This window comes from Equus asinus, chromosome 7 (assembly GCF_041296235.1).
Source record: "Equus asinus isolate D_3611 breed Donkey chromosome 7, EquAss-T2T_v2, whole genome shotgun sequence".
In the NCBI taxonomy this organism is placed as follows: Eukaryota; Metazoa; Chordata; class Mammalia; order Perissodactyla; family Equidae; genus Equus; species Equus asinus.
The window spans coordinates 38,128,151-38,142,998 of record NC_091796.1 but is presented as its reverse complement, the minus strand read 5'-3'; the positions used below and the strand labels follow the sequence as shown (position 1 = coordinate 38,142,998).

The window sequence follows — 14,848 nt, the reverse complement described above, 5'->3', positions numbered from 1 at the left end:
GGTGTTGGCCTATTTCCTGACTCCTAAGATATATTAGACTTTTTCATTCTTTTTCTCTTCTAAAATCAAAATAAGTCTTTACTTTTTTTCTGGAAACGACTATTTCTACTGGAAAAGCAAATGCTACCACCCTCACTAGGGTATGTAATGAGTATGTTTTAGGGTTACATTACAGAGGTGGCCAGTTCATCCTAAAATACGATCTCCATAGTGTCCTCTGTCCCTGAAACTTAATTATTTTCTCCTAGTTGGAGTCTCCTTTTCCTCCATGCTCATCCTTCATGGAAATCAAATGTTTGACTGGTATTCATTTATTTAAATCCTCCTTCATTATCACTTCTCTGCTTCACTCCACCTATTCCCACCCACTCTGCATACCTGGGCTGTGTTTTGATGATTGGGCTCCTCTTTGCAGAGAATATACTACACTAGGTCAGGATGATGATCCCCTTAGAAGGAGGATATTGATTTTATTCTGTACTTCATCTCCTCTTTTCCTTAAAGGTTCCTATTAGGAATAAGGAAAGGGCTGCCTTGTTTTCATCCTGTTTAATCTTATGTCTTTGCAATATTTGCCACCTTTTAGAACCTGGCATGTTAGTGTTGCTAACATGAGTCTAGTTGGTTAGTACATAGTCAACTGTATTTATAGTTGCTAGGAACTATGGAGTAGGTACACAGTCAGATGGAGAGGATTACGAGAAATAGCTTCAATTTAAGGAGCTCAGTCATGACAGGAGAACCAAGAAAGGTACTAAAGACAGGAAGAGCCCTTGGGACAGGCAGAGAAGGATGTCTGGGCAGAAGCTGTGACAGCATGACTGGGGTGCAGGTCATGTCTGAGGACCAAATAACATAGCATAAAAACAAAGAAAGCCCCTGGGGGCCTATGAAGGTTTCTGAAGAGTGTGAGAATAAGCATTTATTCTGTAGTTATAAACAGTTATAACACTAATTTTAAAAACAAAAACTGTAAATTTTAAATTGTTACAATTAATAGTAGTATATTCTGATTGAATTTCAGAACACCTACAATGGCAGGAGGCCTTTTTTCAATAGACAGAGATTACTTTCAGGAAATTGGAACATATGATGCTGGAATGGATATTTGGGGAGGAGAAAACCTAGAAATTTCCTTTAGGGTAAGTTCCCTTTGAAAAGAGTAATCTTCTATTTAACCTCAAATATAGGTATACTTTAATTATTCATGTTCTCTCTAAATTAAAAATAAAAAGTGAATTTAGGGGCTGGCCCCGTGGCCGAGTGGTTAAGTTTGCGCGCTCCGCTGCAGGCGGCCCAGTGTTTCGTTGGTTCGAATCCTGGGCGCGGACATGGCACTGCTCATCAAGCCACGCTGAGGCAGCGTCCCACATGCCACAATTAGAAGGACCCACAACGAAGAATATACAACTATGTACTGGGGGGCTTTGGGGAGAAAAAGGAAAAAAATAAAATCTTTAAAAAAAAATAAAAACTGAATTTAATATGAGTTTAATCAGACTTCAGAGCCTTCAGTCCATAGAACATTTGTTGATACTATTAAGGATTCATTATAAACTATTTTAAGCAAATAATTCACTTATCTTAATTTCCTACCCATAAAACTCATGCAATATTCTCTAGTTGTTTTTAATTTCTGTTATTTTCAAGGAAGTAATTCAAGCTCCAAAAATAAACAAAAAATAACATGTAGTCTGTATATGCTACTTTGGTACTTAACTGCCCAAAATGTAATTTCACTTTGTGTAATATGCTTTGTCCTTCTGGTGTGAAAATAGATCTCTCTTATATGAAACCTGGTGACTTTACAGCTTTATATTTTTCAGTACAGAGAAAAAGGCAGAGGAATTCTGAAATTACTCTAAATTAATTTAACCCAGTCAAGCGTAAGTCTTATGCATTTCACATTCACTAAAATCAACATGTTATTTAAATGACACTGTGTATTTCTGAAAATGATCAACTTTAGACACATAGCTATAGTGGAAACCACACTGAACTGCACTGTGATCTAAATCGGCTAGCTCACTTTGTTCCTGGTGAAGAGAGGTTTAGACAGTGGATCATCTTGGAGATCCTATCCAATTGTATCATTTTATGATCCTGGGAAAAAGTTAAAGTAGACACACTGAGTATTTAACAAAATCAAAACTTTTCAAAATGTGTTTTAATTGTAAATAGTAGATTTTTAACTTACGGAAAAATGTATTTTGAAAGGAGCAGAAGGATAATTTCATTACATTAAAGATTTCAAACCATACTTGATGATCTTTCTCTTACCCCTTTTTTGTTTTTATTCTCACAAAGACAACAAAGCATGTGATCACTGTCTCACTGAATAACTCATGAGAGATCCAGTTAAGATTCTTAGGTTCTGTTTAATGTACAGGCTATGACACAGGGTTGGAGGAGGAGGAACCAGGTAGGACTGTGGCTGAATTCTCCATGGTCAAAGTCTTGACCATAAACTGTATTAATAAATACATTACATGTTATACATAGACAACACACAAAATGTAAACATTTCATGAAACAGTGTGTCCTTGTTAGCAAGTGCTGGTTGCAATTCATCAAATTTGAATTTATGATCCTTTTATGAATCATGGCCTGCAATTAGAAAAATACTGCTCTAGACCTCACGTCTTTTCTGTATTTAGCCTTTAAACTATCTTTTCTGAATTTAACTTTCAATTTCTGGTTTGATCAGAACCAAAAATTAGAGAAAGGCTTGCTCCTGAGGAAGCACTGGCTTTGTGACCATATAGCAGGAGCTCCACTGTTCACCCTTGATTCTGTGAAATTCCAACTATGAAGCTCAATAGATGCGAACAATTCTTTTTTAAACTATCAGTGTTGAAAACTGGTCTTCTTTGTTGCCGTTTTCAGATTTGGCAGTGTGGAGGAACTTTGGAGATTGTTACTTGCTCACATGTTGGACATGTGTTTCGGAAAGCTACACCTTACACGTTTCCAGGAGGCACAGGGCAGATTATCAATAAAAATAACAGAAGACTTGCAGAAGTGTGGATGGATGAGTTCAAGAATTTCTTCTATATAATTTCTCCAGGTTAGCATTATTTTGCATTATAAATACAGGACTGACTTTCTTGTTCCTGATCCTAATGCATTCTGAGGAGAGGTAAGAAGGAGTGAAAAGAAGCTTTGAGCAGAGGCTCATAGGTCATTGTAAAGAATAAATGGAATCACACAAAGTATAGAAAGTGCTTAGCAGAATGCCTGGTATAATATATTATTAACAATACTATTAAATTATCCAGGTCAGTATTGCAGAAATTACTGCTAACCCAGGTGTTATCCATGTTCTTTTTTTTTATTTTAACCTTAATGTCACATTTAACATTTGTATGAAACTGTCGAGTATTTCAAGGCCAGTGCAGGGCCCTATAGCATGCCTCAAGGAACTTCTCTCCAGGAACTTTTTTCTGCCCTTCAGAGTTTTGTGAGAACAGCTGTTTCACCAGCTGTCAATCTGCCTAATATTGTTACCATTCTATCCTCATTTTTTAGTTACCATAGAACTGTCAAGTGGCAGGGTGCACAGCAGTGAGTTGTGTAAGAGAAACCTGACTGGAAACAATTGCTCTATTTAATATCTGTTTAATATTTGGGCAAAATAGATCTTGATTTTTGTTTTTGTCTGTTAATATATGTTAACTTATTAAAGTTTTCTCATCCATGTAACTTATATTTGTGTGTAATATTAGCATGTGTATCATTCTCACATAGATTTAATTTTTCTTTGAAAAGCATATTAATTAATCCTTGCTTTATACTTTGGGAGGTGGATTTATGGTATATCATTTGTGTAGTCACATATCACCAAAATGATACTACTTTTCTCGTTCATCTTGCTTATTAGATGCAATATATAAATAGAACTGTGTTAACTAATAGAACATTAATCATTCAGTTACTTATTTCTATTAACAGGTGTTACAAAGGTAGATTATGGAGATATATCATCAAGGCTTGGTCTAAGACACAAACTCCAATGCAGACCTTTCTCTTGGTACCTAGAGAATATTTATCCTGATTCTCAGATTCCACGTCACTATTTCTCTTTGGGAGAGGTAAAAAAAAAAATGTATTCTATGTCGTTATGTTCTCACTTTTTTATCAAAAACAATAGAGGTTAAACTGCCATCAGGGCTGGCATGTTAAAATTACATAATCTCAAGTGTGGAAAAGTTCTTGTTAGTTGAGACAGTCTACCTCATAACTTGAAACCTTGTTAATTTTTTATCATGTTATATTTTATTAAAATAAGAATGGTCTACCATTTCATAGTTGGTCTCTTGTTAAATATATTAGTGTCTTCAGTAGACTTCTTTTTTTTTTTTTGAGGAAGATTAGTCCTGAGCTAACTACTGCCAATCCTCCTCTTTTTGCTGAGGAAGACTGGCCCTGAGCTGACATCCATGCCCATCTTCCTCTATTTTATACGTGGGATGCCTACCACAGCATGGCGTGCCAAGCGGTGCCATGTCTGCACCCGGGACCCGAACCAGCAACCCCTGGGCTGCCAAGAAGCAGAACATGCGAACTTAACCGCTGTGCCACCGGGCCGGCCCTATTCAGTAGACTTCTTATTTTAACAAATTGACCCATTTAGTTGAAACCATATATTCCTAAAGCAGATGTCCTAGTATTAATTAGTCTGAATAAAAGCTTGAGTAACTTCAAAGTAAAGATAAATTGTAAAGAACTGACAAGGAAACTTGAAAGACCATTTATAATAAATTGTATTTTTAGCACCCATTAATTTTCCTTTGGGAGTTCTAAATCTCAGTTTGGGCAGGGAGGTTGGAACGAATGTCAGTAAGCATGTTGTTTCTGATGATGCCTTTAGTTATTGCTCTTTGAATTTGGCAGCAAATTTTCTTGAAACCTGAAGTAATTTTCTTTTTAATGCCTATAATTAGTTAACACAATCAGTTGTGCTTTGGAGTCTGGCCTTTTTATCTTTTGGAGTGCCCAGTATAGGGTCTGGCGTGAGATAGACTTATCTTACCTTCTCTTATACCTACCAGGATGGTCATAAGGGACTATTTCTTCCTCAGTGTCGATAGCCATCCAATCTACCTCCCAGCCAAAGCTGGCTTCTATGTATAGGATAATCTAAATAGTTCCTTCTCTTTAGCCCAGGGGTCTGATCAACTCAAGGATTCTATTAGTTTCCTAGGGCTGCCATAATAAAGTACCACAAACTGAGTGGCTTAAACAGAAATTTATTATCTCACAGTTCTAAAGACTGAAAATCTAAGATATCAAGCTGTGGGCAGATTTGGTTCCTTCTGAGGTCTGTGAGAAAGAATCTGTTCTGTGCCTTTGTCTGGCTTCTGGTGGTTTACTGACAATCTTTGGTGTTTCTTGGTGTGTAGAAGCATCACCCCATCTCTGCCTTCATCTTCATATGGCACTCTTGTGTGTGTATCTGTCTCCAAATTTCCCCTTTTTATAAGGACATGTCATATTGGATAATGACCTCATTTTAATTTGATTACCTGTGTAAAGACCCTATCTTCAAACAACATCACATTCTGAGGTACTGGGGATTAGGACGTCAACGTATGAATTTGGGGGGGGCGCAGTTCAACCCATAACAAGGATTGAGCTGGGTTGCAATTTTAGAAAGACTTGGTTTACTTCTGGCTCATGTATTCTTCTTCAGCCTGGTCCTCTAGGGCTTTTGAGTAATGGCATGGAGCGGTCTCTCTCAACCCTGGAAGTTTTCCCTTTTTGAGGTTTTCAGGATAGTACTTTAGCCTCCAACCTTATTCACTGGGGGGACCAGGTGTTATTTTTTGCAGGTATTCTGTCCAGCAGGAATTTGTCTCCTAAGCACCAGGAAACTGTGGATGCATTTCCAGCCTCAGCTTCTTGTCCACCCAGAACTCAGCAAATGTCCCATCAGGAAAATGGTCTTGCATTTGGGGGTCCTCTAATTTTTAATTTGTCAAACCAGCCCCACATAACCCATAGCGCTGTGCTTTTCCTTTGGTAAAAGGTTCTCTTTAGGTCCACACCCTGTCCTCAACCTGTACCATCAGCACATGCCCTCACAGAGGAAGACAACTGGTGACTGTCACCTCATCCAGGAAGAGCTCTCCCCACTCCAGAATTACAGTTCACCTCATCCTAATTGCTTCCATAGCTCTCCAATAGCCTCAAAAATAGGACTTTGGCAGTTTAACTGTTTTTCCTCCTGGTTGTTGAGGCAGAAGTGTTGGGCTGCTATGTCCTACTGAGAAGTAATGTTTCTCCTTCTCTTCTTTACTACAGTATAATACCCCAAACCAATGGGCCATAAAGACTCCAGATCTCCTTTCTTAATCTTCTGACTTCCCGAGGTCCCTCTTTTTATTAGGTCAAGGCAGTGATTTTCAGTTTTCTGGTCACAACCCAGTAGTGGTTTTATAAATCAGTTTAGCTGCTTTGACCACCATTTTTTAATAGTCTGCAAAAGAATATATGAAAGTGCATTGCTTATAGTAAAGGAATTTTGTTTTTACTGGGTCAGTCTGCAATTCATTGCAAGTCTTTATAAACTTTTAATTATAAAATTGACTTTTAGAAAGCATATGAAACTAAGTAGAAAAAAACATTCAACCTTTCTGTGACAGAAAGTGATAGCAGGACAGAATTTCCTTTTGTAAGTCACAGCAGGGAATGATGATATATGTGAACAGGGCTACAGCCAGGCCCCATCCCAGGACTGAATCTTGCTGACACTCGCGAACAGTCACCCCCCTCAAACTGTAGGAGGTTGTCACTTGATTTCATTCCTTTCATTTATGCAACAAATATCTGAGTACCTACTATGTGATAGGTACTATTTTAAGTACTGGGACTACAGCAGTGAATAAAATCTTTGCTTATGTGGATCTTACAGTTTCTGGAGGAAGACAGATTTTTTGAAAAATATACATGTCAGGTGGTGGTAAGGGCAAAGTGGATAGAAAATGACTGGCGGGCATGAGTAGTGGTGCTGTTTTATGTAGGGTAGTTGAAAAAGTCCTCTCATATAAGGCGATTTTTGAGCAGAGATCTGAAGGAAGTAAACGAGCAAGACATGAATTTGGGGAGAAAGAGTGTTCCAGGCACAGGGAAAAATAAGTACAAAAGTCCTAAGACAAGAGTGTACTTTGGCATGTTCCCGAAACAGCAGAGAGGCCAGTTGTCTAGAATGGAGGGAACAAAGTGGGGGAGGGTAAAAGAAGATAAAGGCCAAGACCTAGTGAGGGTCAAATCACATAGAGCTTGTACGCCATGGTAAGGGCTTTGGGTTTTATTCTGAGTAAGATGGGAAGCCATAGAGACATGAGCAAACTTTGATTGAAAAAAGGTCAGATTGTCTGCTACTTCAAGCAAAACTACATGAGAACTAGTGTAGAGCTAGTGTATTGGTGAAAGGAAAAGAATAGTCAAGGATTAAGATTTATCCTGAGAAACTGGGGCAGTGAAGTTGGCCTCACTGAAGTGGGAAAGTCTATGGATTAGATACAGAAGGCATTCACCAGTGCAGTTTGGGACATGTTAAATTTTATCCAGGTAAAGATACTGGGTAGCTAGTTGCATTTAAAAATCTGCAGGTTGGATGAGAGGTTGGGGATGGAGATAGAAAGTTAGGAGTTGTCACTATATAAGTGGTTTTCAAAACCACAAAACTTCATGGGATCACCTTGGGAGGAGTCAATGTAGATGACAAAGAAGTGAGGAGTGAGGACCAAGCCATAGTAAACTTCACAATTTAGAATTTATGAAGATGAGAAGGAATCAGCCAAAGAGATTGAGAAAGTGACCACTGAAATAGGAGAAGAACCAGGAGAGTGATGTTCCAGAGACTAAGTGAGGGACTTGTTTCAAGAAAGAGGAAGCGATCGCTATGTTGAACACTGCAGAGATGTTGAGTGAGCCAAGTGCTGAGAATTGGTCATTGGATTGTCAAGGAAGAAGTTGTGAGTAGGCTCCATCTCACAGTGTCAAGAGGCTCCCATGGATACTGGAGAGGACAAAATCCCTGATGGCTTCAAGCCAGACAGGGAGAAGAGGAAGTGGAGATCATGAATGTGGACAAGTCTTGCAAGAAATTTTGTTGTAAAGCAGAACAGAGAAATGGGTGGTAACTAGAGGGGAATATGGGACTAAAGAAAGGTTTTTTTTTAAATTTTTGCTAAAATGAAACTCTGTGCTGATGTCAATGACTCAAAAGAGAAAATGTGAAGATGCTAAAAAAGAGCCACTGATTGCAAGATTCATATGTTTAGTAGGGGGTAGGCAATGAGCTCCAGTGCACAAGTGCAGGTAGTGGTTGGGGTCGGGGGAGAAGGCAGTTCATCCACTGCAATAGAAGGAAGGTCGAAGAAATGAGGACAAGTGCAGGTCAATTGTAGATTTGGAGTAGAAGGTGGTACTTTGTGGTGGAAGTCTGAGGAAGTTCTCCTCTGATGACTTCTGTTTCCTCAGTTGAACATAGATCATTGGCTGAGACTGAAGAGGGGGTATTGGTGATGGGCAGTCTGGGGAAAGAGGAAGAGATGTAAAGTAGGATGTAGGCGAGCAAACAGATCACAGAAGGGAGCCAGATGGTGGGGAGTTAGAGTGAGCCATTGGGCCGGCTGCATTTGCCCCAGTGCCCGGGCAAGCACAGACTCCTGTGTTCATCCTTGGAAGTTACAGAGGCTACTTCTGGGTTGACTTGAGCTCCCTGCCTCAGAACTTTGTTGTGATTTGAGGAATTCACACTCAAACAAGTGAGGGCTATGCTGAGTGTCTTGCCTCATTAATGAGTATCTGTTCCCTTTGCTGTAGTTTCATTCCAGTCAAGAAAGACCCAGGGTGGGTGATGTGCCGTGGGAAAACTTACAGCAGTTGCTACAGTAACTTGCCTTTAGAATAGAGAATGAGGAATTGTTTTTCTCCTTTCAATTGACCCAATTTAGACAACTCCTAGGCATTGTTAGCTCGGCCAGAATATAGGCTTATTACAAAGAGCCATTTGTCTAACCCATAGTAAGTGATTGCCAAAACAAGCTTGCCTTTTACCTGCCTCTTGCCAGCTGGCTTTCTGTATAAGCAACAGATTTTACCTTCTGTGGTCTGCTTGTTATTGCCTTATTAACTAAGCAGCTGGTCTTAAGCCTGTATGCCCATAATACCAGGCCACACTGTCCAAATTAAAGCGCAGATTTCTGGATCCAGGGTCATTCTCAAGTACCCACCACAGGGCAACCAGGATCTTATGTTTGTGATCATAGCTCCACCTGTGTGAGCCTTCCTTCACCAAAGACTGAAATGTAGCCTTTCAGGGATCTTTTGTCATGCTTCAAGGGTCTAGGGAAACCTGAGCTCACAGGATTTTAGAGGGAAATTAGTAGGTATAAATTTATAGTCTCTGGCTTTGCTAAGTCTGACTGTCATAGCTCCTGTAGCACTTGGAACTGAATAAATGTGTTTCATTGTGATATCTAATAGTTGTTAATCCAGGAGATGAATCTTCTAAACAACCAGAAAGCAAATAATCCAGACCTTTGACAGTTTAGCCAGTCTTATGGACTGACCAATTGCTTCTCCAGGCATATCTAATAATCTTGAGATTTAATGAGCATAGGTTCTGTGTCAAGCACCAATCTGAATGTTTACAAGTATTAATTCATTTTATCCTCCGATCAACACTGTGAGATAGAGATGCTATTATCCCCACTTCATAGCAAGTAAATTGAGGCATGAATAAATAGTTTAAACAACATGGCTCAGTCACAGCCACAAAACGGGAGAAAAAGGATTTTAACACAGGCAGTTAACCACTGACACCATACTCTTTCTCATATCTAACCAATATTTCCCTTATGACAGAGAATGAAAAACTGAATTCAGATTCCATTATAGTAGATTCCAAAAATCCTTTAACTGCTTTACATTGTCCACCCTAATGGAAGTACCAAGATTCTGGAGGAGACTATAGTAGAAACTAAGAAGCTTAGGCTCTAATTTCTTGTCCATTTCCCAGGAATGAGTGCATTCAATTGTGAGTTATTTTAATTGTGGTCAAAAATAATATTTTAGTAATAGCTATGTACAGCTAAGTTGCTACTTCAGAAAGGGTTTAAGAGTTGCTGGATCTGTGGATAAAGAAGGAAACCCCACAGTTATTGTGGGCCTACTATGTGTCAGTTTCTGCTAGGCCTCTCTATATGTTACTTCACTGAGAGGTTTCAGCAAACCTGGAAGAGACATTGTTATCCATGTTTTACAGATGAAAAAATGAGGTTCTTTCAGGGACATTTCCCAATTACTGTGTTCTAAAGAATGCTGATGTCTGATGTCCCTCAAGATGCTCAATTAGAAAGGCAGGGGATGGGGGAGGAGGGAGTGTGTCTTGTGGCCAAAAATGCTGCTTTCTTTATCTTATATCCTTCTGTACCACCAGTCCCCACCCCTACCAAGAGTTACAGTATATTAAAAGGCTTTGAGAAGTTCTTCAATAAAGAAACCTATTTAAATTTGTTTAACTCAGTATTTCCTAAACATCCTTGATCACAAAACCCCTTTTTTAGTGGCACATGTTTCAACACCTGGCCATGTACTGTAGTTCACATCATGGTTTCAGGAATCCTTGTCTTAGAGTACTAACCTGCCGCGGTTTCATGGCTAGTACTGGTAGAGTCGGGAGTGAGGCTCACTCAGGTCTGCATGTCCCCACACCCTAAACGCTCACTCCTGCCTGTCCACCTCCAGACACCTTGAAAGTGCAGCTATTTCCCCCTGACCACCATAGTTCAGATGTTGCTATCATTCAAGTAGGAAACTTGTGATTCTAACAACTCCTCATGCTTTGGCATTCTCACAGTTGTATATAGTGCCTGCAACCATTTTGGTTTGGCTTGTTAGCAAGTCTGGCTCTGTAAGGAAAGATGTTATTCAGTCATAAACAAATCCTATAAAAAGGACCATTAGCCTGCTAACCTTCCCCCTTGAAATCATTTAGATCTCCTAAAACTTCTAATTCCAGAAAGTATGAATCAAACTTGGGTACTTCCTCATGTCTTTCACAGAGCACCAAGGGTGTGATAACTTGGCTTCATTAGCATGTTTGCAGTGTCCCATCATTGACAAGTACCCCCTCACAAATGGTGGAAGACTTTCCCCTGTGTGTCAGCATCTAGACCTGAGCATCCAGTATGGTAGCCGCTAGCCACATATGACTATTTAATTAAAATTAAATAAAATTTAAAATTCAGTTCTTCAGTCACACCAGCCACATATATAGTGCTCAGTAACAAGAAGTAAGAGGTAAGCAAAATAAGCTAGAAAGAGAAAGACAAACACCACATGATTTCACTCATATGTCGAAGATAAGCAAACACATGAACAAAGAACAGATTGGTAGTTGCCAGAGGGGAAGGGCATTGGGGGTTGGGTGAAAAGGACAAACGCGCACATGTGTATGGTGATGCATAAAAATTAGACTATTGGTGGTGAGCACGATGCAGTCTATACAGAAACTGATAAATAATAATGTACACCTGAAAGTTCACAATGTTGTTAACCATTATGACCTCAATAAAATAATTTTTTTAAAGAAGTAAAAGAGAAGAAAAATGAAGTGTTCAATAGCCACATATGGCTAGTGGCTGCCATACTGGACAGTGCTGAAGACATTAACACAAATAGCCAACACAGGAAATTATCCATCTATCTTGCCGTCATTTCCCCAAATTTCTCCCTGCCAAGGCCCTATGTTGAGGTGTCCATATGCCTGTCAAACCCAGTGTTTTCAAAACTCATAACTACTGTATACCCTCTATAATTATCTTTATTCTCAAATAATTTAGAGTAGGTACATCCTAAAACAACTTTTGTAGGGATGTTCTATATCAAATTCCCAAAGCATCCTGCCAGGAGTTATTTTCCTGCTAGGTTAAGAATCATATTTATATTCAAGAGTATCTACTCCAATGAGGAAAAGCTCTCTTCTTTCTTTTCCATATCAAATCGCTCTTTTAGTTTAAGGGTCCCTGATAATTTATTTTATTATTTTTGTGTGTGTGAGGAAGATTGGCCCTGAGCTAACATCTGTTGCCAATATTCCCCCTTTTGCTTGAGGAAGATTGTTGCCAAGCCAACATCCATGCCAGTCTTCCTCTACTTTATGTGGGATGCCGCCACAACGTGACCCCATGAGTGGTGCCAGGTCCCACCAGGGACCCAAACCTGTGAACCCTGGGCTGTCGAAGTGGAGTGCATGAATCTAACCACTACACCACCAGGCCAGCCCCAAGGATCCCTGATAATTTAGAATCTCAGTTGCCAGTAGACATCCTGATGATTACCGAATATATTACCAAACAAGAGGGCATATCTCATTTCTCTTTCCAAGATAGTGCTCAAGATGTAACTTGGAATGTGGGTAAGTTGGAAGGAATTGATAGTTTAATAAGTACCACTAAACATTCTGCTGTTGATCCACACTGTATGTATACCAAAAGATGGGACAAAATCCTCTAAAGAGTGGGAGAACCCAGAAGCTAGCCCATCTTTTCTTTAAATTGAACTTCAGAATACTCCCTATATGTCAGAAGGTTCCTACTTTTCTTTTTTTTGGTTTTAGTCCTACTTTTTTCCGGAACTTAACAAAGGAGACGTTTGACTAGAACATCCTTACATTAACTAGTCTTCTTTCATGTATTTTCTTTTCCTCCTTGATAACATGTCTACATTTTATCTCATTCTGTATTTTCCAAATGCTATTTTTTCAATGACTTTTTACAAGTGTCAGATTTTGGATAACCAATTCTAGTACCTATTTACATCCCAATGTAAACACTGGAGCAAATATCTGTCAGCACTGTTCTGCCTTCCACACCTTACTGGAAAGCTGGTAATTGGTTAAATACCCTTAAAGCTATATATGGAATTACAGTTTTGAACATCTGATTCAACATCCCTAGAAAATATGTTTGTTCCTAATTTGTCCTTTCTCTCAAGACTTTTTAAAGTTATCTGTCACCAAACAAACCTATTAACTAGCATCTTAAAGGGCAAAACTGTTCCCAGAACACCCCCTGGTCTTCCTGGCTTTTCACGTTCTCGAGAAATCATCTTACACACTCCATAGGTGAGTTAGTCCACATGTATTCCTACAAGGAGGAGGAGGACCTTCTCTGAAAACTGTCTTCTCTAGCCATCTACTGTGTAGAAGTACCAGCCTGGAGAGCAGATGGCTCCTTCGGCTACAAACATGCCACATATCTGTTGAGCCAAACAGAATCCTTCCAGTTGGCAGGAAAGAGTGGTTTCCAATCTTTGGAGAAACTCTACTTTTTAACATCTAATGGTCAGTAGTAACCCAAAGGGATAGAGACTCAGATCTCTCAAGTCAGAAAACAACCTGGAATTATTCATAGGAATGTTGTAAGGATGGTATAAGCTGTAACATACAAAAGTCATAGAACAATGCCTAGCACAGAATAACCATACTTTATTTGCTATAATTTATTAGCAACATCAGTTATAGAAACAAAACAACCAAAGTTGATTTATTATAATTACAGAGTAGTAGGAAGCCCTGTTACATTTGGGGAGAATTGTATTAATTTTGACTTTGGTAAAAGATAATTATTTAACCAAAAGGCCATTACATATGAGAGAGAAACCGAGGATGACATTGGTTCTTCTCTAATCATTCCTATGGCATTTGTTCCCTTTCTTCAGCCACCTTTACATCTATATTTGAAAGAAAAAAATCGAGAAAAAGAAAGAATTGAGAGTTTGTACTTTTTTTCAAAAGTACAAGGAAATAACTTTTATTTGAATATAGGGGATAAAGACTCATTTTGTCACAATCTGAACTCAGTTCTTTTTCAAGTAAGATAGTCATGATCCTCAAGTATTATTATTACCCACTGGAGTGAAGAAAAATGTGTTTTATGCAAATTGGTATCTAACTATAAAACCTTTTATAAACTCTATATGAGATAATAGGTTTCTGAATTAAAATAGTGGATAAAAGAGATGATGTGAATTACGTGGTATAAGAATTCCTGGATATGATGTGTTGGACCCAGGAGAAAAAGGACCCTTGGGTTTCCATCTTGAACAGTTGGACTAATTGTGGGATTACTAATAAAAATAGGGATATCAGGAAAAGAGGGGAAATTCTGGAGGAACAATAAGATTTGTTTTAGATAGCAGTTCTCAAGGTTGGGTAGAGTGGCAGGGGCATATTAAAATATTGGGAAGAGGAAGCATCAGCATTACAAAAAAATCTTGTTTTGCATGAACCGAGATTAAGGTTCTGATGAAATAGCCAGATCGAGGTGACTAGCAATAAGGTGGCAATGCAGATTGTTACTATTTCTGAGCCTGCTATGTGCTAGACTCTGAAACAGGTACATGGTTGCATTATAAATGGCTTATTTGTGGTTTTAACTTTACCCCCACTTTATCACACAAAGTTAGCTACATTTTTTTTTTTCCTATCTTCCTGACATGACAGATATAGTTTGTCACACATCTCCCTTCTGGCTTACCTGCTAACAATACCATCCATGGAATGAATTTAAGACTTTCAAATGTCCATTAATTTACCATATGCTTTTGAGCTACCATGGTTCAGAGGAAACAAAATATCAAGGGGCATTGCTTAAAAATTCTTCCTACTTCTGATGACTGGTGTAAATTCCTTTTATGTAATTGACAGATATCTAACAAAAGATTATTTCCACCACACCATGCTAAGTCTTCCAGTTAAGCCAGGCTCCAAACTCTGATTAGAAAATACCCACCTTGAGTATCCTAAGAAGTCATCATAGTTATCAAAAGTAAT

The 14,848-nt window shown here is 38.8% G+C and overlaps 1 protein-coding gene across 2 annotated transcripts in view; it reads left to right on the top strand.

The window, feature by feature from the left end:
* The window catches only part of GALNT1 (polypeptide N-acetylgalactosaminyltransferase 1), a 133,095-nt gene that overhangs the window by 107,677 nt on the left and 10,570 nt on the right, over positions 1–14,848 (top strand). For both annotated transcript variants that reach the window (XM_070513180.1, XM_070513181.1), the window contains 3 exons: positions 1,025–1,142; positions 2,887–3,067; positions 3,952–4,091. In XM_070513180.1, coding sequence (XP_070369281.1) covers positions 1,025–1,142; positions 2,887–3,067; positions 3,952–4,091 — 439 coding nt within the window. The remainder of the gene's footprint in view (positions 1–1,024; positions 1,143–2,886; positions 3,068–3,951; positions 4,092–14,848) is intronic.